The sequence below is a fragment of the Accipiter gentilis genome, chromosome 23 (genome assembly GCF_929443795.1).
Source record: "Accipiter gentilis chromosome 23, bAccGen1.1, whole genome shotgun sequence".
In the NCBI taxonomy this organism is placed as follows: Eukaryota; Metazoa; Chordata; class Aves; order Accipitriformes; family Accipitridae; genus Astur; species Astur gentilis.
The window spans coordinates 6,568,101-6,591,433 of NC_064902.1; the positions used below are offsets into that span (position 1 = coordinate 6,568,101).

Sequence of the window (23,333 nt, forward strand, 5' to 3'; positions counted from 1 at the left end):
TTTGTATGCTGACTGTAGCTTGGGCTTCCCAAACTTTTGCTTGGAAGAGAGATGCTTTTGAAGATGAGGTACAGAAAATAATGTGCAAGACTTAAACTGTACATTTGCAAATGCTGTGAATGAAATTCTAGGGATTTTGCAGAAATTCTTGATCATAGTCACTAATTTAATAAAGCTTTTGCTTGAGGGAGATTTATTTTGTTATATGTATGCTCTTTGATAGTCTGGAAGGACCTGGACTGTGTTCTTAATTTAAGGAAAATTATTACTACAATATTTGTCTGTGCACTAATATAACATGTAGAATATGCCTAGTATGAAAGTAAGATCCACTGTATGTAAGATATACATACACTGTTAAAAGAGTTTTCCCTTTTTGATGTGCTGTGTATTTCTCTTCCCCGCCCAGTCCTATGAAGATCTTGTTCAGAGACTGGAGCCGGTAATTATGGAACTTGAAAGGCAGGAAAATGTGCTTGTCATATGTCACCAAGCTGTCATGCGCTGTTTGCTCGCGTATTTTCTTGACAAGCCTGCAGGTAAGTCTTCCTTGATAACAACGCAAATGGTCTGGTTTTTGGAAGTTTACTGATTAAGCTTCCAAACAGTAAATTCCAACAATTTCCTTATCATCACGGGGTAGTTGTGCGAGGCAAGTATGGAAGTGTGATTTTTTTTGTATTTGACCCCCATGTGAAACTTGGTAGTTGATTTTTTATTGAGCTGCTCATCACCTGAAATACTGTAATGTTTGTGTTTTGCTCTGTTTGAATAGTGTCTGTGTTGCATGCTAGGGGAGAAAACAGGTACACTGTCAGATAAAAAGAAATGTAGATTGTTGACCTGTAACATAATAGAAAAGTTAGTGTTCTTGTAATCTGTATTTCATATGTAATTTGTTGTTCAATGTCTCAGAACAACTGCCTTACCTGAAGTGCCCGCTGCATACTGTCTTAAAGCTAACACCGGTGGCTTATGGTAAGTAGTATTAAGTATGTATCATATGTAAATTTAACTACACTGTCTCTGTCATTAGTAAAGTTTGTGAAGCATTTAAATTAAAACACATTTTTAATTTATTTTGCTTTAAAATAGAATTGAACAGTTAGGTTTGACATTGCATGTATGCATGTACAGCTTTGTTAGAATCAATGAATCCTTTGGTTTACATTTGCTTTGCATTATGCCAGAAAATATATATGTATTAGTGAAGTTCTGAAACTACCAGTTACAGTTCTGTAACTGCTAGTGGACAATTTTCTTTTGTACTCAGTTCATAAGCTTTTTCACTAATTGTTCTGGCAAACCCATGCCATTTACACGTCTGGTACACTAAGATCTCAGTTTTTAGTGATGTATTTGAGGGTATTGCTTTTTAGAAGACAGGCAAATTTACATTTATGTAGGCTTACCATCTTACAAAGGGTGTTCCCCTTACTCTTAAATAGCTTTGTTCTCTTTTCCTGAAGTATTTTTTCGTGGACCATCACACTACCACATGAATTTACCTTGTTTGTTGTTGTTGGCATTTGTTTGTCAGCAGCTATTATCAGTGCTTAGCTCAGGGGCTTGAGCGAAGATATGGCGCTGGTTTGTAGAGTGTGGGGTATGGGTTACAATACGTACTACTTGGGTTTTAGGCTGGTTGCTAATTAAGTTTTGTGTGTGTTTCAACCTCAGCTTAACACGTGGCTGCTGTTAATTTTCTTTAAGTGATGGCTTAATTATATCTTCTGATATTTCATCACACTTTGGAAGATTATTTATAGACAAAGAGAACTATCTGCACAGCTTACCAGGAAATGGATTGCCAAAAAATGCTGGTTGAGTTATTAATTGGAAGTACAAAGCTGTCTTTGATTATCAGCTTTGAAAACTAGCAGTCTAGACCTGTAGTTCCTTTTCTGGTACATTTCAAATAAAGTTGAGACAAAGTAACTAGCTGTTACGCTGGGAAGTCTGTCTGAAGAGATTTTTGTCATTTAATTGCAATGTGGTTTTACAGTAAGTAATAACTGTCTATGCTTTGGTGACATCTGGTGTTCCTAGCCTTGCATGACAGGCTGGAGTTTTGAAAATACAGGTTTAGAACAGTTAAAAAAATTTTGGTTTGTTCTGTTTGGAAACTGGATTCTCTTGAGTTGCTAGTCTTGGCCTGTTTACACAGAGAACTTGTTGTTTTGGGGTTGTTTTGGGTTTTGTTTTTTGGGGGGTTGTTTTTTTGTATTTTTTTTTTTTTTTTTTTTTTTAGTGGGAAGGTGGGTGACTTTGTAAATTTTAAGAGGGCTTGGATGTTTGCAGTGTTTACTCACACACTAAATGAGGAAGCAAAAGAAGTGCTATGAAATACTGTCCTTGTCTGTTTGACTTCTGTGAAAGAAATGCAATTGTTCTTTTTTTACAGTGTTTGATACTTATGTCTGATTAGCACATTTCAGGAGACCTGCTTTTTGGAATTTGACCATCTGAAAATACAAGGGCTGTGTAAACTATTTACACAGTAATAATCTATAGCATTATTTCAAGTTGATGTGTCACTTGGCTCTAGTGAGGCAGGATGCAGAATCAAACATGGTGTGTTTAATACCTTCCAGCTAATCCTATTCTGGGGTAACACCTCCCTTAGGGGTTTGCTCTTCCTGGCGTTTGAAGCTAGCATCATTCCCACCCTAAAAGTCTGATCTTTAGTAGGGGAACATCTGTTACGCCCTGACAGTTAGATTAGGATAAATTAGCTTTTTACCCAACAAGCCAGTATAGTGGTGGTCTGTGTGGGAGCACACAGGAAAGAGAAACTGTGCCTTGCTGTAGGTATGAACTTGCATGTCAGTAATTAAAAATGAGCTGGGAGTATGCACATCGTCATTACTGTGGAGTAACTCCTGTCCCTTTGGTTTATATTTGAAGCTTTCCATGCGATACTTTTTTCAGGTCTTAAACTCAGCTGGCAGTAAGGACTGAGAGGTCTCTGTGGAAGTGTGTCTGCTCTGTAACCAGTCCTTAGTAATGGCCAGCATCAGGGATCAGAACTTGTTTTTTCTTGGTCTCAGGGGTCGCAATGGATCTGTGAACAGGATGACTAGGCTACTCTTCCAGTGGGAGATGTGCGTTTTTCCCCCATAAAATCTGTTTTCTGGTTGACTGTTTCTCTGAGTGCTGGCTCTCCTTCAGTATTTGCTCACAGTGTTCATGACAAATGGGGTTTCTCAGAAGAGGCTTTCCTAAGGGAAGGCAAATATTTGCCTTTGCTAATTTTTTTTTTTTTAAAGTGTAGTGGCTTTCTAAGAAAAGGCTACAATTACCTTTTTCTGTCATGTAGTAATTCTATGGAGCGTGTTACGACTTTAGGAAATAAGCGAGCAGAGTAATATAAAAACCTGTTTGCGATAGAAGATGGACTGTGGTATGTCAGGGGAATTTGACTATTAATGTTGTGTTAGGGTAGTGGTAGCTTATAAAAGTCATGTTCATGTGAGATAAGGCAGTGTTAGGCAATAAGATGTTGCTTAAAATGGTGTGGCCACAGTGTATTGAGTAATTACAATTGTCTAAGTGGGTCAGCTTATACTAACTGATTAATAGTTGTCTCTTCTGACTGTTTAATTTTTCTTGCTTCTCTGGAGTTTTCCATTTCTGGGTGAAAAGGAGAAGTTCCTTTTTAGAAGTCAACTTTAAAGTTCCATTTAGCTGAGGGTTAAAACTGTTCTGTACATGTAGAGAAATGGGGGTTGCTAACAACACACAGTGTATCTCCTTGTAATCATTTTCATGTTATAAAAAATGACAGCAGCATTTATCTTCTGTATTACAATGAAATTAAAAGAATTCTAGGATGTTTAAAAACCAAAAAAGTTACAAATAAGAACTTTCTGACTGAATGTTGTTGTTCATGTATGTTTAAAAATGAGAATTTGTTTCAAATAAAATAATGATAAAGCTAAGGTGAGAATAGGAGATGGATTATCAGATTGAGAAAAATGTTAATCCTGGTGGAAGATGTTCATTTCAATGCTTTAGCTATTCAGAATTCGGGAAATTCGAGTATAAATCAGAAGGGGGAAGTGATTAACCTTCACCAACTCAAAATTAGATTGTTTCTTTACTATAGCTTCATTTTTAAAGCAGACCAATTCTAAAAATGTGTTTTCTATCAACAGGATGTAAAGTAGAATCTATATTTCTGAATGTTGAAGCTGTAAACACACACAGAGATAAACCCGAGGTAAGAATATTTTTTAAATCAGAGAACTTGACATAATGTGCTATCTGAGCTGATTTCCATTGTCCTTATGGTTAGAAATGATTTGAGAACTCCGCTGAACATATTTAATTTTTTTATTTAATAATATCAAGCTTTACTACTGGTTTGCTGTTGAGGGGGAAAAACATCCTTTTTATTGAGCAAATTTATCCTATGTATAAGCTCTAGCTGGAGTAGTTCATCTTCTAAAAATTAATAAGAATTTGAAGATACAGTATCAATCTAAAAAGTGTATGAAGTTCTTCCAGCCTTTGTCATTCAGCAGAAGTAGGGCGTAGTCAAAAAGTACGTTGTTATGAATGCCACACTTATTTTGGAGAGAGTAAATAATGAAATCATCAGCTTTTTCATCACAGCAGTCGTTGCTGTATGAAAAAGAGGAATTGATGATGCCACCTCTTGTTTTAAGCCAAAGCTAGAGAGGAAGACTAGATCTCAGGATACAGCAGAACAACTGAGAAAAGGAAATTGAGTGTGTTTGTAAAATGTAAGTGGACATAAGATGTCAGACCACGGCAGCTTTGTACTCTTCCTGTGTTAGGCACATGGTTCTGTGTGCTCCTAAGTGTTGACATGAGCTTAGGTTGATTCCACTGCTCATGCAAAGCTCTCCTATTGCTGCATTATGAAAGTTATGTAAAATGTGTCATGATTAAAAATTTCTGGTTGCCTTGTAGATCCTCATGCTAATGCTACTAGGTATGGCACTGATTCCTTGCTGAGGTTATGAGCTGTGCCTACTGGTGAATTAAAAGTCAGTTTGATAACATGAGAAAAAAGGGCTGTTTGTGGTGATTTTAGAACAATGGTTTGTGGTGAATTCATGTGTATGTATTCAACAAGGCATGTGATACAAAATGCCGTACTTGTATGAGGGTACACATTTGTGGCAGTTGTGCAGAATTCATGCTGGAGGGGTCTGCAAAGAAGTTTTGTTTTAATGACTTGGGTATTCTGAGTTCTGAAAATACTGACTTTTGGTTGTTGATAGCTAAGACATTTTCTATTAGATAGTCATATTGCATGCTTCCTCTTTTTTGCCCTTTCTCCTCTGTTGTTCTGCTTTACCACTTTAGTATCTTAGTTTGGTTTGTTAGGTTTAGGAAATCCATTCTGTTTTCACACTGCCTAAAAAAGTGTTGGAGAACCATGGTTACCATGTTAAATAATGTAGATCAATTGAACATCTTCAGTTTGGCTGATAAAATATTGGTGCTGAAATTAGAGCTTGCTAAAGTGTCTTGGGAATTGCCGTTGGAAATACCACTTCTCTAGCTGAAGGTGTTTATTTTGAGGGGGAAAGCTCTGCCTGAATCACCAAGTGACTCCTAACTTGTCTAGCAAGGGATGTGGCCATACTGACGTGGCTGTGTTTCAGGTGCCTGTAGATGATCATGCAAATAGTTGCATTGCAGTGGACACAATGGCACAAAGCTGTTTAATTTGAAGAGAAATAGAGTTAATGAATTTTTAAAAAGAAAAAAAGGGAGCAGAGGTATTTTTATTAAAAAACCTCACTTTTCTCCCTCTGCCCCCAAAGAAACCCAGACCAGTGAAGTACGGGTGATGATACGCTGTTCATTTAGTAGGGCTGAATGAAGGACTGAGTTGATCCTGTCTGCATTTAAATGCTGCTCAGAGGACTATGAAAATTTCAAAAGCTTTCATTCACATCACCTATGAAAATGTTAATTACTTCTGTAAAATTAAGTGCTCAAATAGTCTATTGAAGTCAAAGCATTTAATTAAACACAGTGCCACAGATAACAACATTGTTAAACAATGAAACTATTTGATTAGGAATTGCCCAGTGTGCTGTTCCGTGCCCCCACAAGTAATTTGTACTCTGTGTTTCAGAACAGTGCACTCCTTTTGGGCTTCAGCTGAAAGCATCTATTTTCGCATTGCAGAAATGCAGGCACAGCACTAGAGTAGTTGTTTATAGTATGTGTAAACTTCATTGTATGATGATGATTTGTCTGAAGTGGATTTAAGCCTTGTGTTTGTCAGTGTTGTAGTAGCTTAAGTTCCTGACCTTTTCAAATAAAGGAGTCTACAGTCTTTTTTACTGAAAATAATTCAGGGGCATTACTTTAGCTGTTGCTTGGGTCCCCTCTTTGGGCAGAAAACAAGCACTGGGGTAAAATGTCTACTTTGCACCTCTGTCTTAGTGAATGACAGATATGGAGATCGCTCCTTGCAAGAAACCCAGATCTCCTTTTTTGATTTTGTGGGGGGAGGGGGAGAGGGAGATGTTAGTGAAAGGTGAGTTTGCTTACCACAGTGTGAAACAAGTCAGACTCATGAAGCCCGTTAGCACAAAGTTTGAATAATGGGCAATGATTTGGCCTAAAATGGGCCAAATCTTAGATCAAGATCTTGTAAGGAACTTCAGAAGAGTTTATTGTAGCCTGCTTTCTTGGTGGAAGGGAGAATACTAATTGCACAGTCTTTAGGACTTGTATAAGATGGTACCGTGGCAGGCGTGATTCCTGAGCCTGGTTCAACACAGCTGCACTCAAAGCTGTGCTGCTTAGTGCGAGTGTTTGGCTGTGCTGGTGTTTTGGTTTTGTTTGGTTTTGAATAATTTGCTGCACTGAATGTCATTTTTTTTTCTACAGCCTCTGCAAAATGAGGTGAGATCTAGTTGGTGTGATCAGTCTTGAATGGTTAAGGTGTCTGGGAAGATACCTTTCTGTTTTGTCAGGGGTAGTACATTGCCTATAACACAAACAAATGTTAAAGTCTTCCCTTGGGAAAGAAGTTTCTGGCATAGCTCAGCAAAGCACTGTAAGTTGCTTAATGGATAGACGTGCATGTGCTGAAGCACGTGTTTAAGTGGATTCCTGCTTGGGCTTGGAAAAGACTTCCTCCTAAACATGGATGACTTGAGCGTTAGGTCGTACTATCAGCGTGGGATCAGTGATTTCTGTAAATATGTTTTCCTGCTGTCTTGTTCTGGGACACCAACCAGCTGTCAGTCTGCTGCATTCTCAGGGTAGGGGTGGGGTTAAAAAGAATCTCTGCTTTTAAATAAGTGCCGCTGTGTACTTGTGAAGGAATCTGATTGGGTTTTTTTGTTGCTCTTACTGCTGCATGGTAAATATTCTCCTCTGTATTTTTATTATTATACAGAATGTAGACATTTCCAGACCTCCCGAGGAAGCTCTTGTAACAGTCCCTGCTCATCAGTGAATCCTGTGTGCTGATCAACTATCGAACTTGGGGTGCTGTTTTCATCCTACTACTTCAAAATAAATTGAAAAAAATAATCATTCCAATCACTTTGAAATAAAAAAGCCCCACCCAAACCCAACAAATCAAAACCCAAGCCAAATGTTTGTACAGCGCATGACTTGAAAAAATTATCAAATCACAATAAAACTATTGCACTGGTTAATCTATTGTGGATAAGTTATCAAGCATTGATTGGCTGTCACTGGAATGCTGTTCTTGTAAATTGATATAATTTAAAGATCATGCAGCATTAAGTTTCATTGTAACAGCCAGCAACCGTTTAGTGTTAGTTGCAGTATGTTTGAAAGCCATGAAACACAACATCCTGTGTGAGATAAGAAAAAGTTGAAGTTTGTTTTTTAGGCACCAGTATTACCTATTTCAGTGCCCTTGGGAGTGATTGGACTGCTATGTAGCATAGAATAACAATCCATAGTTACTGTAAAACCTTAATCCTGCTGATCCATAGCACTAGTGCTCTAGATGTGCTAATTAATGATGTGCTGTTTGAAGAGGGTAGCAGGTTTTCACTTAGTTCCAGAACAATTATTCAAGGTACAGGAATGCGTATAAATGTTTTTAATATACGACTTTTCCTAACAGCTGTTCTGCATTAACTAGGCTTTAGGGTTTGCCTACTGGCAGAAGTAATTTTAAATTTCCTCTTTTCCTGCTTCTTGTACAGACATGGGTGATCAACAAGCGTTAACAGCTTTGCTCCGTATGTTTTGTACCCAGATTTTATCTAGGGTACAATAAGCAGTGTTGACCGTTCCAGAATGTGGAAGCAGAGTTAGCATGATGATTTTGTATCTGGGTTGTGACTCCAGTAGGCGCAGGATCTCAAATCAGCAGGGTGTGCATCCTGTACTGAATTACACCAAAATCTTTCACAGGCTGGAGAAGACTGCAGCTTGTTAGAGATGGGGTGCCGTGCCTTGCCTCCTTTCTCTGCGATGTTACAGTGGGCAAAATGAGGCCGTGGGAAGCCTGTGCCATTGAAGCAGCTTTGTTTTGGTAGCATTGAGTCTGGGAAAGGCAGAAAATCACCAAGTCCTGGAACTGTCTTCTGAGGGGTGGGGGGGGGTCTTTTAGTCTTGAAAGTAAGCAAGAGTGGTTTGTTGTGGAAAGCTTTTATTGGGTAGGTTTCTCAGGTGGTATGTTTTTCCAAAAGGATTTTGGAAAAAAAGTGTTACCTGTCTGCACTTCTAAAATTACACTGAAGTTTTCAGGTGTTTATAGCAATCAGGAATGTCTGATATAACCAAATAACCTCCTAGCCAGAGAGCCTCCCGCTGTACTGCTTGGTATTTAGTTAAACCAGTGTCCCAGGAACTGAGGTTGCCCAGATTATTTTCCTCTGTCGTGACTGTGACATGGGAGTGTTCCGTCACGTTTCAGTGTTTAATTGCCTGACATCTTGGCATGTGCTTTGCCGTGAAAAATGCCACGGAGGAGGAGATCTGAGCCTGCGGTACCTGCTTGCGCATTAATTAGTGAGTCTCATAGCTTTTACCCGAGAGTTGAAGTGACGTCCCTGGGAGGTCGCAGGGGTGGTAGCCGTGGTTGGGTACTGAGAAACCACGCTAAGATGGCTCGGAGTGCTCTCACCTCCGTGGGCCACAACTGAGGAGATACTGTGCAAGTTTAAATTAAACGCATTATGTTTTTGATGGAGCCAAAATCTGCACAGGCGTCTGCTGTGGAAGAACTGAGTTTTGCTGCTTGAAAAAGGATGGCTTGGGCCATTGGAGGAAACGGAGGGGGAAGATGGAAGGGGCAGGACTTGGCCGGAGAAGAAAGCAGGGCTTGCCTGCTCTGTAGCCCGTGGAGGTTGCAGAGGGAGGGGAAGCAGCAGAAGGACCCGGGACCTTCCATCCCTGCCAGCTGCTGCCAGCCCAATTTCCTGGGGCTATGGCTGCATGTTGTTCTCTTCGCTGAGCATAACGCTCATGGTGCTGATGCGTGCAATGGAGTGGAGTGGATATTTAAAAGCAGTTTTGCACTGCAAGTGATCTCCTGTTACAGCAGGATTGCTTAATAGTCCTCTCTGGCATGTTTTCTTACTAAAAGAAAGGCCTGATGCTGGGCAGGAAGCGGCAGTGACAGTTTGTGGCACCGCTTGCTGAGGGAAAGCTGGCTGATAAGAGTACTGGATTGTTCACAGTGTGCTGTTTCTTTCTCTCTTTATGTCTGTGCTTGTTATTCAGCTGTGCAGGGCCCTTACTAACTGCATCTGCTTTGGCTGTCTTTGTGGATCCTGTGCCCTTCAGAGCCCTCTTCCCTACAGGAGCCTTCACGCAAAATCTTCCTGTTTTGCTGTGACAATTGCATGCAGCTAAACAAAACAAAACTGAAATGGCAGACTCTGTCCTGTTCGGAAATCCATAGCATTTTGTTTCCGGGGGAGGCTCTGTTGTGTAGGGGGGAAAAAAAAAGGTGTAAAGCAGGGGGGAGTATAACGAGGAAAGGAGGAACAGTGGTGTAAGAGTGTATTTGGGTAAATTTCTGTGTTTTGAGTCTTTCCAGAGAGGAATGGGCAAGATGGACCCTTGTGCAAGGCAGAGTGAGACTGCTCCTGCCCTGGTGAGCGCTGACCCTCCTCAGGGAGCGGGCTTCAGAAGCAGCAAGCCCCTGCCTAGGCTGACCGAGGGAGAGCCTTGGTAGAAATAGTATTGAAAAAAGGTGTTTAATGTTTTTGTTCCCACTCCTGTGTTTCCTGGGCTCTCCAGACTGTGTTGCTGCTGGTGCCTAGCAGTGGTAGTGCTGTTCCCAGGACAGCAGTTTTGTCCCGGTGTGCTTTGTAAGGCAGTGCTGAACAGTTGCAGGGATGCCTTTTCGTCCCAAAAGTAAGGCTAAAACCTCCTTTCTGAGCAGCAGCACTCTTCTTGTTGCACAACTTTTCTCTGTTGAAGCCTGTGGCTATTCTGGAAAAGGGTACAATCCCAGCGGCTATAATCTAATCTAACGTGATTCCTATGAGTAGGAATCCATTTACCATTAATGAGGATGTTAGTTCCTTTCTAAGCTTCAGTTCATCTGGTCTTGCAGTTAAGTATTCTGTTTGCCTAATAAACCCTAGGGTGTGTTTGCTAGGGTTTATCCCAGACAGAGTTTTCTTTCTTCAGTGTGACATTCAGTGTGCTTCGCTTCTACAGCCTGTTCTCCTTCACATTTACTCAAATTGAAGCATTTTTTGCTTTCAACTTTCTTGACTGCGTATCGATATTCCCTCTTGAGTCTGTCTCAGCTGTGGAGATGCTGCTTTCATCTGATACCTCTCATTGACTTAAATAAGCTGTATCTTCTGCCTTGTCTTGACCACCTCATTTCCTTTTAGTTTCATGTTATAGCTGTCTAGTTCTTGCTGCTTGTGGAGTAATTTCTAGTACCTCTGGATTCCTGTGTATTGATGCTCCATTTCACACTCCATTTAATTTTCTTTGAATCAACAGCAGGTGCTCAGCTTAAAAGATTTTAGCCAATATTCTTGGATTGCCTGCGGAGACACCTCTGCAGTCCCAAGGAATTTCTCGGTACATTGGATCAATTGCTAAGAAGAATGCAAAAAATTGAAACAAATGTCAGCATTTTGGTTTTTTTTTCTCTGTTGTGGTCATGCAGGGTGTGACATGTTTTGCCAGGTCCTTATGTTCTTAGATGCTCATGCTTTCTTTGTGTCCTTTGCTGCAGAAGAAATGCTACCCGTAGAAGCTGCTTTCTGAAATGGAGTTGTTGCTTTTCTTTCCTTCGAAGAGAGAAGTCAGAGTGGGTCGAGCAGTGTGCTGGTGGGTGCAGAGATTTCCAGGACTTGGACAACTCGGCCCAGCAGCATTTATGTGTATCTTCTTGGAAATCTTGGTGTGGTGTGTTTATAGTGGAAAACAGAGTGATTGACCCAAAGGCTTGAAGGCTGTTGAGAAAGGAAAGGGCTGACACTAATGTAGGAGAATTGGTAAGGGCAGAAGTGATGTTGGCACACTTCAACCCTCAAATGAAATCTGGTGCTGCTTGTTTATCTCCCGTTTTCATAAGAAAGGGATGAAAATCCTAGAAACTGGGGTTGGGGAGGGGAATGTCTTTTGAAGTTGATGCATTTTGACTGATGGAGTTTTCTGCTGTCTGAGAGTGTGTGCTGAGAGTCCCCTCGCTGTGTGCTAGTGGAGCTCTCCTTTTCCTTGAGTTGGACCAAAGAGACTTGTTTTGAAAGTAAACTCTAATAGATGTGGTTTTATAACCACTGAACCATTATCTGATGTTGGTGTGACATCTGCTAACATGCTCATGTATCCTGAAGTGCATTTAAACTTTATGTTACCAGCTCTATAGGGATTTACTCGGGAGTCTTTCAGCAATTTAGCTGCTTACAGGCAGCATCAGAATTAGTTTTATAGCTGTTGGTGTTAGGAGTTGTTTCCTGAAGTGTGCTCGAAACACAGAGAGATGGGCTTCCCTTCCTCCAGGTTTTCTCAGTTCTTGTGTGGTTTATGACCTTTGCTGTGTGGTTTTCTTCTTGTACGATATGCATAGAGACTAGAAGAGATAGTGGATAAGAAAAATGTGGTTAAAAAACAGTGGTTAAAGGAAAAAAAGTCTTAAAAAATGTAACATTGTGACCTGCATGTGGTGTACAGAGACTGATTGTCGTACCAGACCCGGTGTAATGCATGTCTTAGAGATGCTTTTTCACTGGCAGCAGAGAGCCTGCTTTTAGGTATCTGAGAGACTTGGGCTCTGCGAATCATGTAGCGGCTGGAACAAGGTCTAAGCCTGGCTTCTGACTTCTGCTCATGTGCTGGGACCTTTCCTTGTGTTTTACAAAACATTTTGAGGAAATAAGCATTAGAACTTGCTCATCTTTTGCCTCGTGTAGTAGCTGTGTGTTAAGCAAAACCCCAGCTGACCATGAGACCCTTGTTTTAAAATCTTTTCTCTTTAAATTTGCAGAATGTAGGTGTGGATCGGTCAAGAGAAGAAGCTTTGAGGACAGTACCTAACCACCTATAGCTCCAGTTCCCGGGGGCGGCAGCCCTTCCTCCAGCACAAGAGCGACAAGTAGCAGCTCAGGTCCCGGCGAATGGAGGAGGCGTTGCTGAGCGCCGAGCAAGTTGGAATGAACGCGCCTCCCCTTCACTTTAAGACATTTCGAATGTGATTCAGCTTCTTTGGAGAAAACCTGTAGTTGTGGATAACTGCCAGTGCCGAAAGGTATCAGTAAAAAGATTTATGGGAAGCAGAGTAGAGTTGGTTTTAGATTTTTTTGGTATGTAAATTTGTGCAGTTTCAGTGGTTTTTATTGTTCATCTGTGGATACTGCAAGATGGTTAATTGCCCGTGTCAATTTTACTGTCAGATTTTAACTAGATTTTACTTTCCTTTTTAAGTGTTTTTCTAAGAGTTCCTCTTATTTTTACTGTGAATGATTGCCTAGAGTTACATGGAGATTTTTTGATGGTGTATTTAACATAGGTGAAATTCTACATTTTGAGCATTGGAGGCTTCATGTTGCAAAACTACTTTAAATGGGAAAGCCTGTCAGCTCTGATGGCTTTTCTGTGTTTTGAATTGAGCTTTTGTTTGCCAACCACAACTTAGATTTTTCTGAAATGGGGAGACTTTCCCTTTGGAAAATAAAAGCATTAAAGCTAGATTCACTACCTGAAAGGTTCTGCTCTTTTAGCAAGATTTTAACATTTTCCAGGGGCTGGCTGTATTTTGGAGGGTAGTGGAAGACATAGTATTAAGTAGGGGACAAGAGCGTGAGTCTAGCTGGCAGCCTGGCTAATGAATTCTTGGGGCAGAGGGAGAGAGAGGAGAGAGAGAGGTCCTTTCTGCTGCAGTTACAGGAGGGGATGAGCAGCTTTTCTGACACTGGAAGGGAGGGGAAAAGGATTCGTACTGTCAAAGGCTGGAGATTAGTGCTGTGATTTTTTTTTTTTTTTAAATTTTTTAGGCAACTTTTGGAATGAATTTCAACATAAAAGTATATGTTTCTCTTTTATAGCCACATTTAATATGTACATCAGGAAACAGTACAGAAAGGTTAGGTGGAGTTTAACCATTCTAACAGCTCATGCAAGAAAAACACCAGGTAAATTCTGAAATTACTTTTAACAGGGCACACGTGCCTTGGGTTATTTTGTGTTGTTTTTAAGCATCTTCCACCGTCCCAATTCTTTGCTGCTCTTTTAAACCTTGTGAAACTCCAGTGCTAAAAATGGAATTTTCTATGTCTGTTGAGGTCATGACCTTTTAACTGTACTAAATCAATGTGTATTTTGTATGTGTGTTACCAGACAACTGCAGAGAGCTGCCAGCACTGCTTTCTTAGTTCTGAAACGAGGAGAGCTATTCTTTGGTAGTTGGACTGCGTTTTTTCTAAGGACTTCTCTTCAATTAATTGAGTTTTTACCATGTATGTTGTTGGGGTTGTTTTGTTGCCTTTTTTTTTTTCTTCTCCTTTTTCTCAATTCCCGTGTGAAATATGGGGCCCTCGTAACATAGTTTTGCAGGCAAGGGCTAGATTGTCTTTTGTTTATGCAGGGTTTATAAAATAATGTGCTGCTGTTGTGATTTGTTTTAATAAGCTAATTTCAGCAATACATTCAGCTCTGGAAGTAAGCCATACCGTATCACTGGGTTCCGTTTCAGAAGAGGAACGTGTAGGGTACAGAGTGACTAGAAACACTTGCTTCAAGCACTGCTGTCTAAAGCTTTGTGTGTGCGATCTGCGTTCGGTAACACTCATTTCAGATCTTTATTAATTCAGCTGTGTCTGTAGTTATTGTGTGAGGAGAAAGACCACACAGCGCTGCTCAGATAAGTTAATTTATTGATGTGTAGTTAACAAGGCCACTGTGGTGGCAAAAATGTAGCAGTAATTTCCCCTCCTGATTTGACGCGTGTTCAGTGTGGGAAAGCCGGGCTGTGCTCCAAGCAGCTCCCGCTCCTCCAGACTTCCATCGTCCAGCCGTGACCAGTTGTTAAACGGCTTTTAAATTGAGAAAGTCAGAGTTTTATCTGTAGTTACAGAGGGCAAATCCCAGGAGACCGCACTAGAAAAGCAGGGTTTCACCGGCAGATTGTGGTGGTACTTGAGCTTGGACCTGGTGGAAGAAAAGTGGTGGAAGGAAAGGTTTCCCCTAATGAGAGCTGAGCCCAAGGGCCGCTTCTCTTTACTGGCAAGCACGGCTTGGGGTGTCTCCCCTCTCTCCCTTTGTTTTACCCCTCTCAACTTTCAGAGGTGCTGTAAAATTCCTTGAGGCTAAATGTTTTATGTATAGTAGGTATTTTTGTAGCCTGCTTTTGAATATACTGTGATGAGTGTTTTACTAAGTTGGGTGTTCAGTAAAACAAATTGTATACAAGTGTAAATAAACTGTTATGCTGATACTTGAAGAGAAAAAAAATACAAAGTTGTCTGTTCTGCTTTAGGAAGGTACTAATCACTGACTGCATCCGCTCCTTTCTAGCTGGTGAGACCAAGTGTAGCCCACGCATGTAGATTTGAAGCGAGTGATCGGTTCTCCTTGGGGAATAACCGCCTTTCTGGAAAGGCACTGTTGAGAATTGCAGATTGTTGTCACTGTCTAAAAGCTGTGTATGTCCCCCCCCTCCTGACTGAACTGTCACTGACGGGGGAGGTGAAAACCCTCGTCCTGACCTTGTGTATTTGTACCCATGTTTATTTTATTGCCTTCTGACTGTTAATGCACTTGCTAGTTCAGATGCAGTCTCTCAAATGGGATTAAACTTGTCTTTTCTTACATCGTTGGCCTTCGTCGTAATCTTTCAGACAAATGTAATCATTTGACCTTTGATCCAAGTAATAAAGATCAAACGCTACAGCGTGTGCTGATTGTGTGTTTCTTTCTGTACGCATTCACAGTAGCTGAAGTGCCAGGCGAGTGTTTGTTCCTGCAGCTCAGCAGGTTTCCACAGCTTTTGGAAGTGTAGCTTGGTTAAGAGTGCTTATAAATAAGTGTAAGAATTGAGTTAATTTACCCGTGTGGTTGCTTTACTCTGATAAATAATTATAATTTAAGTAACAAACGCAGTAACTGAGGAAGAAGTTGGAAGAATTTATTAAATAAATTACCAGTCAAGATTTGCACACAAGGGAGGAGAAAGGTAAGACTATTAATTTTACCTGGTCATTGGTGTTTTAAGATCTGATCCACACTCTCAAATCTACGCTGTTCTGTAGTATTCCAAATGCTGCTGGTTTTTTAAGAAAGCTGAAAACCAACTGCAAAATGCTGCCTTCTAGTACAAATTTGCATGTATAGGTTAGGCAGGTGGCATTAAATTTGCTGGGGTACTTGTCATTCTGAAGGATAAGGACAAAATTAATTACTACTTTGTGGTTTAAAATTACGCATTCAAATTTTCCTGTCTTGTTGATCACTGTATATTCTTGGGTGGTAACCACTTGTATCTTCTCTGCTAGGTGGAAGGAGTGTTTTCTTTGTTTTTAACTCTACTATGTATTTATGTTTGTGGGGAAGGTAATTTTCTTTGTTTTAGAGCTTTTAGGCTGCTTTCTGGACAGAATTCTTTAATACCTCCATCTCCTTGTAGTGTGAGGATGGCGCAGACAGCGATGCTTGAGCCAACTCAGCCGTTTGCTGTCTGCCAGGCAGCCCTTGGGCACAGCAGTTCTGCGGAGGAGGTCCCCGAAGCTGTGCGGTCTGCGGAGCTTTCACTTCTGGTTGCTGTAAGGAGCTCAGGGCGGCGGCAGGGCAGTTCCCCGTTCGGGCGGCGCAGTTCACACAAAGCACGTGGCTACACGGTACGGTGCTGCTGCTGAGCAATGTAGTAACCGCTCTGCGGGGCAAACGTGTCCTTGCCTGGGTGTCGTGCGTGCAGTCGGGCTCTTAGAAGGCGCGCTTGTGGCAGCTGGAGAGCTCCAGGTCGGTCAGTCAGATGAAGCTGCTGAAAGAGTTGCTGCGTGAAGATCAGGGTCCTTCCTGAGCAGGTTTGGCACCTGTTACTCCAGAGCGAGTACTAAAAGTAAAGTAGTGAAAAATGGCAAAGCAGAAGTGTCTTAGGAGGTTACTGGAAAGGGAAAACCCCAAGTTTGTTGCTCTTGCTGGCAGCATAGCGTTTGTTCCCCCTCTGACATGGGGTTTTGTGTTGGTGCGTGCAGTGGTAACTAGGCAAATCTTGTCTGTTTGGAAATGCCAACTGTGTTCTGACTATTCCAGTCTCAATCTACTGTACGCTTGGATGACAACCGAGTCTTGCTGGCATTGCTTGAATTGTAACAACAAGCCAGAGCTGTTCTTTAGAAGGAAAACAATGGTGGCACTGTATTTTATTGAGTCTATAGGAAGTCTTACTGAGGCGGGTGGGTGATGGCTTTCTCCTGCTCTTTCAGCAGGGTTAACAGTCTGAAACTACCCAGAAGCTACCGAGTGCACCTAAGAGCCCTGCAGCATTGTGTAACTGTGGTGGACAAACCGATACTCACCAGTACGTTTTTTTTTCTGCCTGCTCAGTGGTTGAGAAAATTAAGTCATTTGCAGTATCAAAATTCAGAAGTAGGTAATTGCAACAAAGCAGGATCTAGTTTTGTGCCCTTTTTACAGCAAGTAGAAAGAGCCACAGCTGCTGTAATAAAAACAAGCGGAAAGATTTTTGTGCTTGGCAGTTAAGCAAGATGCTTCCTCTCTGGCAGACCCAGCAAGTGGTACTAAGGCTCTACACCATCGTTACCTGCCAGTTTCCTCCTGGTAAGCTGCTGTGAATTTCTATTAATAGGAAGTGGCATTTAACAGTGGAAATGTGTATTCCCAGGCCGTATGCTGTGGTTGCTGCAGGATACTTGGGCCTTGCTGTTTTATGCTTACGCCGCCTCAGAATAAATGTTCAGCATGATCAGTGAAGCCTGACTCCTCTTGGCACTGACTGCTCTGACTGAGAGACAGGTAAGAGTAGCATGGAGCCGTTTCCCACAACAGCTAGTGTTAACCAAAAGCAGAGATTCATAGTGTAATTCTCCTAAAATATTTGGGTTATTTTTGTGAGTGATCAAGGTTTATAAAGACAACTGGAGTTTAATTGCCTCTTTCTAGAAAAAAATCGTAAAGCCATGATTGAAAGTTTAAGGTAACTTTCTTTTAATTGAAGACAAATAAAAGAACCAAGGGCTCAAACACTTTTTAAAAAGACATCTTCTGTTTCCTAATGTCTTTTCTCGAGCAAAATATACAGCATATATATATGTATATATATATAACATAACTACATTCAAGTACCAAACAGAATTTACATTTTCCCAAACAGGGAAAATAATGCACAATGATTCACATACCTTAAACCCAACCATGCATAAAAGAACACTGCCAATAAATCAGCAGTTGGACATAATTAATCACACTACTGTGTATTATTCTGAAGTATCGACAACATCCTTGGAATGCATAACACTGAGCACTTGGGAGGTTTCAGTTTATAACGTTTAAGCCTGCTTTAAAGTCTGACTCTGTTCAGAGACTTATTTGCTTAAGATCTGTTCGAATTTAGGGTTGATAAAAGAAAATCCATCAAACGCAGACTGATCCATGGACTCGATCAGGTTTTTGTCACTGTAAGACAGTTTTGGCTTCTCACTCAGAAATTCTCGGTCAAAGTTGTTGTAGTCACTTGCTGACTTCTGTGTTAAACAGAGAGGGAAGATAGATGGTTTGAGACAAACTTTGTAATTTCTTCCAGAACAAATTACTTAAATACAAAAAGTTAGGAAGTTATTTCTTGAGCTTCCTCCCTCCTCCTCCTCCCCTTCAGAGAAAAATCTCCGTTTTGCCTGTTTTAACACTATGAGATTATAACTGGGGTGATTGCTTATCGTTAGTTGAAAACAAATAGCACCAGGTTGCTTTGCAGAAGAGCCGCCTGGATTTGTGATAATGTTTCACAGAATTGCCCAAAGATTCTCTATTGACAAAAGCAATACAGCACTTACATTGAAACCCAACATTTCTTGCCATTAACCAAAATTTTTAAATTCTTGAAAGCATTTTACGGTCTGTACTTGTTCACAGAAAAAAGTGATGCCCTGTTGCAGCTGCTTTGCGTCTGGATAAAGTATTTGTGCATGTTTCATAAAAATTCACATTACTAAAGACCATGTTTTATGCTCTGAACCTCCAAAGGTTGCTGTTTGCAGGATCCTTATGTTTCCACAGTTCCCATTTCTGTGGGAACATGTGACACAAAGCGTTCTGTTCTTGAACAGAATGACCCCTCCATCGAGTACGTAAGTACATTTTAAAGAGACTGGAGGTAATGCAGATAATTTTCCCTGTACCAGCAACAAGGTGGAGGAAAACCAATTTGGATTTTTAACCAAGTGAGATGAAGCAGCAGCATCCCGCAGCGATACAGACTATGAGTAACATATGGTCTGTCCTTTACATGTTTTTTGAGGTAACATTAGGTATGTATGTTACAAATAGTTCTAAGTTCAGTGGTATAGAGAACGCATCTTTTTGCCCATGTGGAGACTCTTGGATGAATTTGAAATGCTTGTAGAGAAAGCCTGCAGGCAGTTACCAACTGAGTAGCCTCAAGTTATTGGTCCTTCTCCCATGTGGCATTACAGCAGGGAAAACCACAAGAAACTATCAAAATTTCTAATCAAGGAGCATGGATATCAGAACTATTAGTTAATTTTCCTGAAGATGATATTAGTAAAGAAGCTCCCTGAGAGCGTACAGGAAGGCAGTCTTAATAGGAAGATTTCAGGGCAGTCAGAAGAACATAGTGCACCTTTTTATAACTAACTGAACTATCTAAGAACAACGGGGTTTGACATACATAACTATCTCATTTATCAAATGTGAGGAGAAAATGAGCAAGTTAGAGGAATCACCCCTAACCCCTAGGCTGACATTTGCAGTACTGCTACAGAACAAAGAATAACCCACATACCACTTTTGGCCTGAAAGGAGGGTCCACCTCCCTCTTCTCTAGTGCTGTCCAGTTGATGGTTTTGAAGAAAGGATGGTCTCTGATATTCCCAGTGACCCCAAGTCGTCTTGTTGGATCCCTTTCAAATAGCTGTAAGGGAAGACACCCGGTAAAGCCTTAGATCTGCTCAAAAGGTAGGTGGCAGTGGAAGAATGATGGGTATATTGCTAAAAGAACAGAAGTTGCTAACAGTAAATACATCATTAGTAATTAATCTGACCTGGCTTTTGCTTTGTAAAAGTAATTTGCTTGCTTCTAAACACGTCCTTTTAAAAGCCTAGATTTGTTCTGCCCTGGACCCACTTGTTCATCATCAGTCCTACCTTTTCTAATATATCTTTCGATTCCTTGGTAATCCAGCGTGGGTAGTGAGGGGTGTCCACTCGGATTGACTCAAACAATTCATCTTCATCATCCCCATGGAAAGGGGATTGTCCAATAAGCATCTCATACAGCAGGACCCCAAAGGACCACCAGTCCACAGAGAATGTGTACCGCAAACCTTGCAGGATCTTGTTCCACAGAAGAAGTGCAGAGGAAGAAATACAAGTAAGTAGGCAGCAATATATACCAAAAAATAGAATAGGGATTTTAAGAGAATCTTTAATAACTAGGGTGTTTGGGAGGGGAAAAAAAAGTAATCCAGCCATTTGACAAATTGTTGACACTGATGAACAGCTGTAGTTTCATCCTTGGCTGCTGTTCGTGGAAGCATGGACAGGTCTTCGTTCTCATTCAGAAATTTTTCTCCCTTGCCTTTAACCATATACTTGGAAAACATCTTCTCTCATTTCTTTACAAGATGAAGGGATAAGCAAGTAGCAATGAAAAGTAGATTACTACCAAACAGACTTTGACATAATTTATAGCTTTAAAAGCTAACTACCTTATTTGGACTACTTTGAAAATCAGATCAAAAAAGCCAACTATGACACAGGGAATTGAACTTAGTGAGATTCCCCCTTAGAAGCTGCTTTTGCTTTGAATTTTGGTTGTTTGCATGGGTGCAAGTCTGTTCACCATCTGCAGTGCACATAGATTCATTTTGCAGGAGTCCTGTGTCTATGCTAGCTGTAAAGGCGGAAGGGATAACTAGCTGTTCAAAACCTGAACTTTTTAACATTTCAAGACTGTGGTTTTTTAACTAGAAGCTATAGAATATTTACAAATCTCAAGTACCTTCTACAGAGAACTCTGATTTAATGTGGGTTTTTTTCTGTGCTAATTAGACTTTTACATTTCTGAACTATTAGCCTACCAAAGGATGATTAATCACAAGGGCCATTCTAACATTAGTGTATTAAATCCATCCCAGCAGTGCATGGCAGGGACATACTGACCTCAGGAGCAATGTAGTCCGGGGTCCCGCAGAAAGTGCTTGCCTTGTTCTCGCCAGCAACATTTTCTTTGCACATTCCAAAATCAGCTATTTTGATGTGGCCTTCTTTATCAAGCATCACATTGTCTAGTTTTAGGTCTCTGCAAAAAGCGTTTAAAAAAAGTTATATTTTAAGGACAAGTGAGTCAGTTTTGTATTCAGATGCATGCAGTTTCTTCACTGATAAACACCTACCCTACATCATACAAAGAGGCTTTTGAAGAAAAAAATCATCCATCAACACAATACATAGAAAATAGTACTTTTGTACTTTGAAGGTGGTAGGGAGAAGGGAAGAATTCTCTCTTGTCAGAGTAAATAAGAGCCTGAGGTATATATATAGTGTGTGACCTTATAATCCTCAACATTTGCTTTCAGATCCAAATGCACAGCCGGTGCTTCTCTTCCTTCTGGAAGGAGGTGTGAGGTAGTGCCCCGGCAGCTGACACAGCAGTGCTGCACCAACTCCATAGCTCAGAAGAAGGATTGTTGGATTCTTGGAGCCTTTGGCAGGAGCATGAATGTTTGAAGCCTACCCAACTTTTAATACTACCTGTGACTTGTTCCTAGTTACAGCACAAGGGGGGTTCATGTGTTATGGCCATGGTCTGCGAAGCGTCCTATTCATGTCTTTTTTTCAGAATAACGCTATTCAATCAAGTAAGAGCTTTTTAACAGCAGTTTCCAAAAGCTACATTCCCTCCCTTTGACTGTGATGCATTTTTTGTCCATCTGGCTGCAAAAGCACATACCAAGGAGGGCAGGCTGAAGAGAAACTGAACAGCCCTTCTGCTTACCAAGACAGACTTGAATAGAGCAGATAATTTTACATGAGAACAGGGCAGTCTTTTCTCCTTGGTAACTTAAGTTCTCAGTATCAGCTACTTACACTGCTCAGATGGTGAGCTGCAGCTCGAACCAAGAGTCCCTGATCTAATGCAACGCACCATAAATCCTTCCATGTTTGGACATCAGCTGCTGTTCACCTGAATAAATTGAATATATTTGAGATGGGGAAAACTCATTGTAACTTAGGGCACTGCGCTTACCTAGCTACGACAAGTTCTAAAATATTTTGTATGGATGTGCACTTACATGCAATTCCAGTCAGGTTCTGTGATCATACTGGTAACATCCTGGGTGAGATGGGGGGAAGAAGTACCTTTGGTTTTGCTGGTGTCATGTTGGAAAATGGTACTGTTTCTCTGAAAATATTTCATACTAATTTAATGTAGGGAAATTTAATAGCAAGCCTAAAAATTCTCTAGAAAATCTGGGATTGAAGGATTTCATGCTGATGACAACGTATCCTGGAGTTTGATCCTTTCCTGTATTGAAACCTGTAGGAGGCAGTGGGAATACAGTTAGGTACATTAAGTACCTTCAGGGGCTATGGCTGTCTTCCCTAAGAGGCAGATAGGCTCGTAAGAATCATCCTTCTTCACCAAAGAGGATTCCTGTAACGTGCATCCTCTTTACAAACACTTTTTGTGAAACACTAGTCTCTAGCTTCAGACAAATTACTTCAAAGGATGGATGCTCCAACAGATGTTTCCTGCTTCTATAAAGGGAGATGGACAATACCAGATGTTTTGGGGTACATTTACCTAAGTTACCTTGTGTAACTTGCTCTTAAGTGTGCAGCTGTTACCCTTTCTACTTGTTTGTTACAGAGGTAAGAGCTACCTGAGCAAGTAGTTACCAAACAGTGCTTTAGAGCTGGTGGTGGGGTGAAAACACTGGAGAAAAGAAACTGAGAGAAAAACTACATTTAAAAAAAACCCCTTTTGATCTCTTGTACAGCAAGAAGCAGCTGATCAGATCTGGCCCCTGATTTTTCAACCTGGTGAGATAGACGCATCAGTACTGTGGTATCATGTGGAAGGCAAAAGCAGACAACTTTCATTTCAGTGGTTTTCACAAGGCAGGTAGGAATTGATAGCCTCAAGGACCCTCTCCCTTGCCTCCAAACTAAATAGACTTGTGATTTGAAGGCAGTGTTTAAAAATAACTGAAACAAAACCACTTTTGTGTAACATAAATAACATTCCATGGTTCTGGTTGTCAAGGAAGAGACATAGATATAGATTCATCTGAGGCATGTTAATGCCCTTGGAATAACATCAGCTCTCTGACAGACAGCTTTTACTTGTTACATCAATCATGCATGAAGTGCTAAGACAATTCACAGGTTCCACGCTACAGCTAGTTGGTACTCACCTATAAATAATGCCTTTGCTGTGAAGAAACTGTAGCCCACATAAAATTTCAGCTCCATAAAACCTGAAAAGACCAAAACATCTTTTAATCTATCTTGCTCAGTTAAAACATAGTCAATGCAGCTGGCCAAAACAGCTCCTGAATGTGTGTCTTCATGGAGTGAGAAGTACCGTACCCTTCTTTAAATACTAATATACCTGTATGTATATAGCACCACACATCTGTAATATCTAATGCCAAACAGTAGAGGGGACACGACAGCAA

At 40.7% G+C, this 23,333-nt stretch overlaps 2 protein-coding genes across 13 annotated transcripts in view; one reads left to right on the plus strand and one right to left on the minus strand.

Moving 5' to 3' along the window:
- Positions 1-15,343, plus strand: part of LOC126049846 (6-phosphofructo-2-kinase/fructose-2,6-bisphosphatase 4) — a 53,329-nt gene extending 37,986 nt beyond the window's left edge. For 7 of the 8 annotated variants that reach the window (XM_049826911.1, XM_049826912.1, XM_049826910.1 and 4 more), the window contains exons 11-14: positions 410-539; positions 916-978; positions 4,158-4,222; positions 12,446-15,343. In XM_049826911.1, coding sequence (XP_049682868.1) covers positions 410-539; positions 916-978; positions 4,158-4,222; positions 12,446-12,505 — 318 coding nt within the window. In that variant the 3' untranslated portion in view covers positions 12,506-15,343. Of the gene's footprint in view, positions 1-409; positions 540-915; positions 979-4,157; positions 4,223-7,396; positions 7,489-12,445 lie in introns of all 8 variants that reach the window. The other variant, XM_049826909.1, reaches the window with a different exon arrangement.
- A 2,252-nt stretch (positions 15,344-17,595) lies between these two features.
- The window catches only part of PRKCD (protein kinase C delta), a 70,879-nt gene continuing 65,141 nt past the window's right edge, over positions 17,596-23,333 (minus strand). For all 5 annotated transcript variants that reach the window (XM_049826901.1, XM_049826898.1, XM_049826899.1 and 2 more), the window contains 5 exons: positions 23,070-23,132; positions 20,812-20,950; positions 19,795-19,983; positions 19,433-19,561; positions 17,596-18,155 (listed from right to left, as the gene is read on the minus strand). In XM_049826901.1, the coding sequence (XP_049682858.1) occupies positions 17,997-18,155; positions 19,433-19,561; positions 19,795-19,983; positions 20,812-20,950; positions 23,070-23,132 (679 nt within the window). In that variant the 3' untranslated portion in view covers positions 17,596-17,996. The remainder of the gene's footprint in view (positions 18,156-19,432; positions 19,562-19,794; positions 19,984-20,811; positions 20,951-23,069; positions 23,133-23,333) is intronic.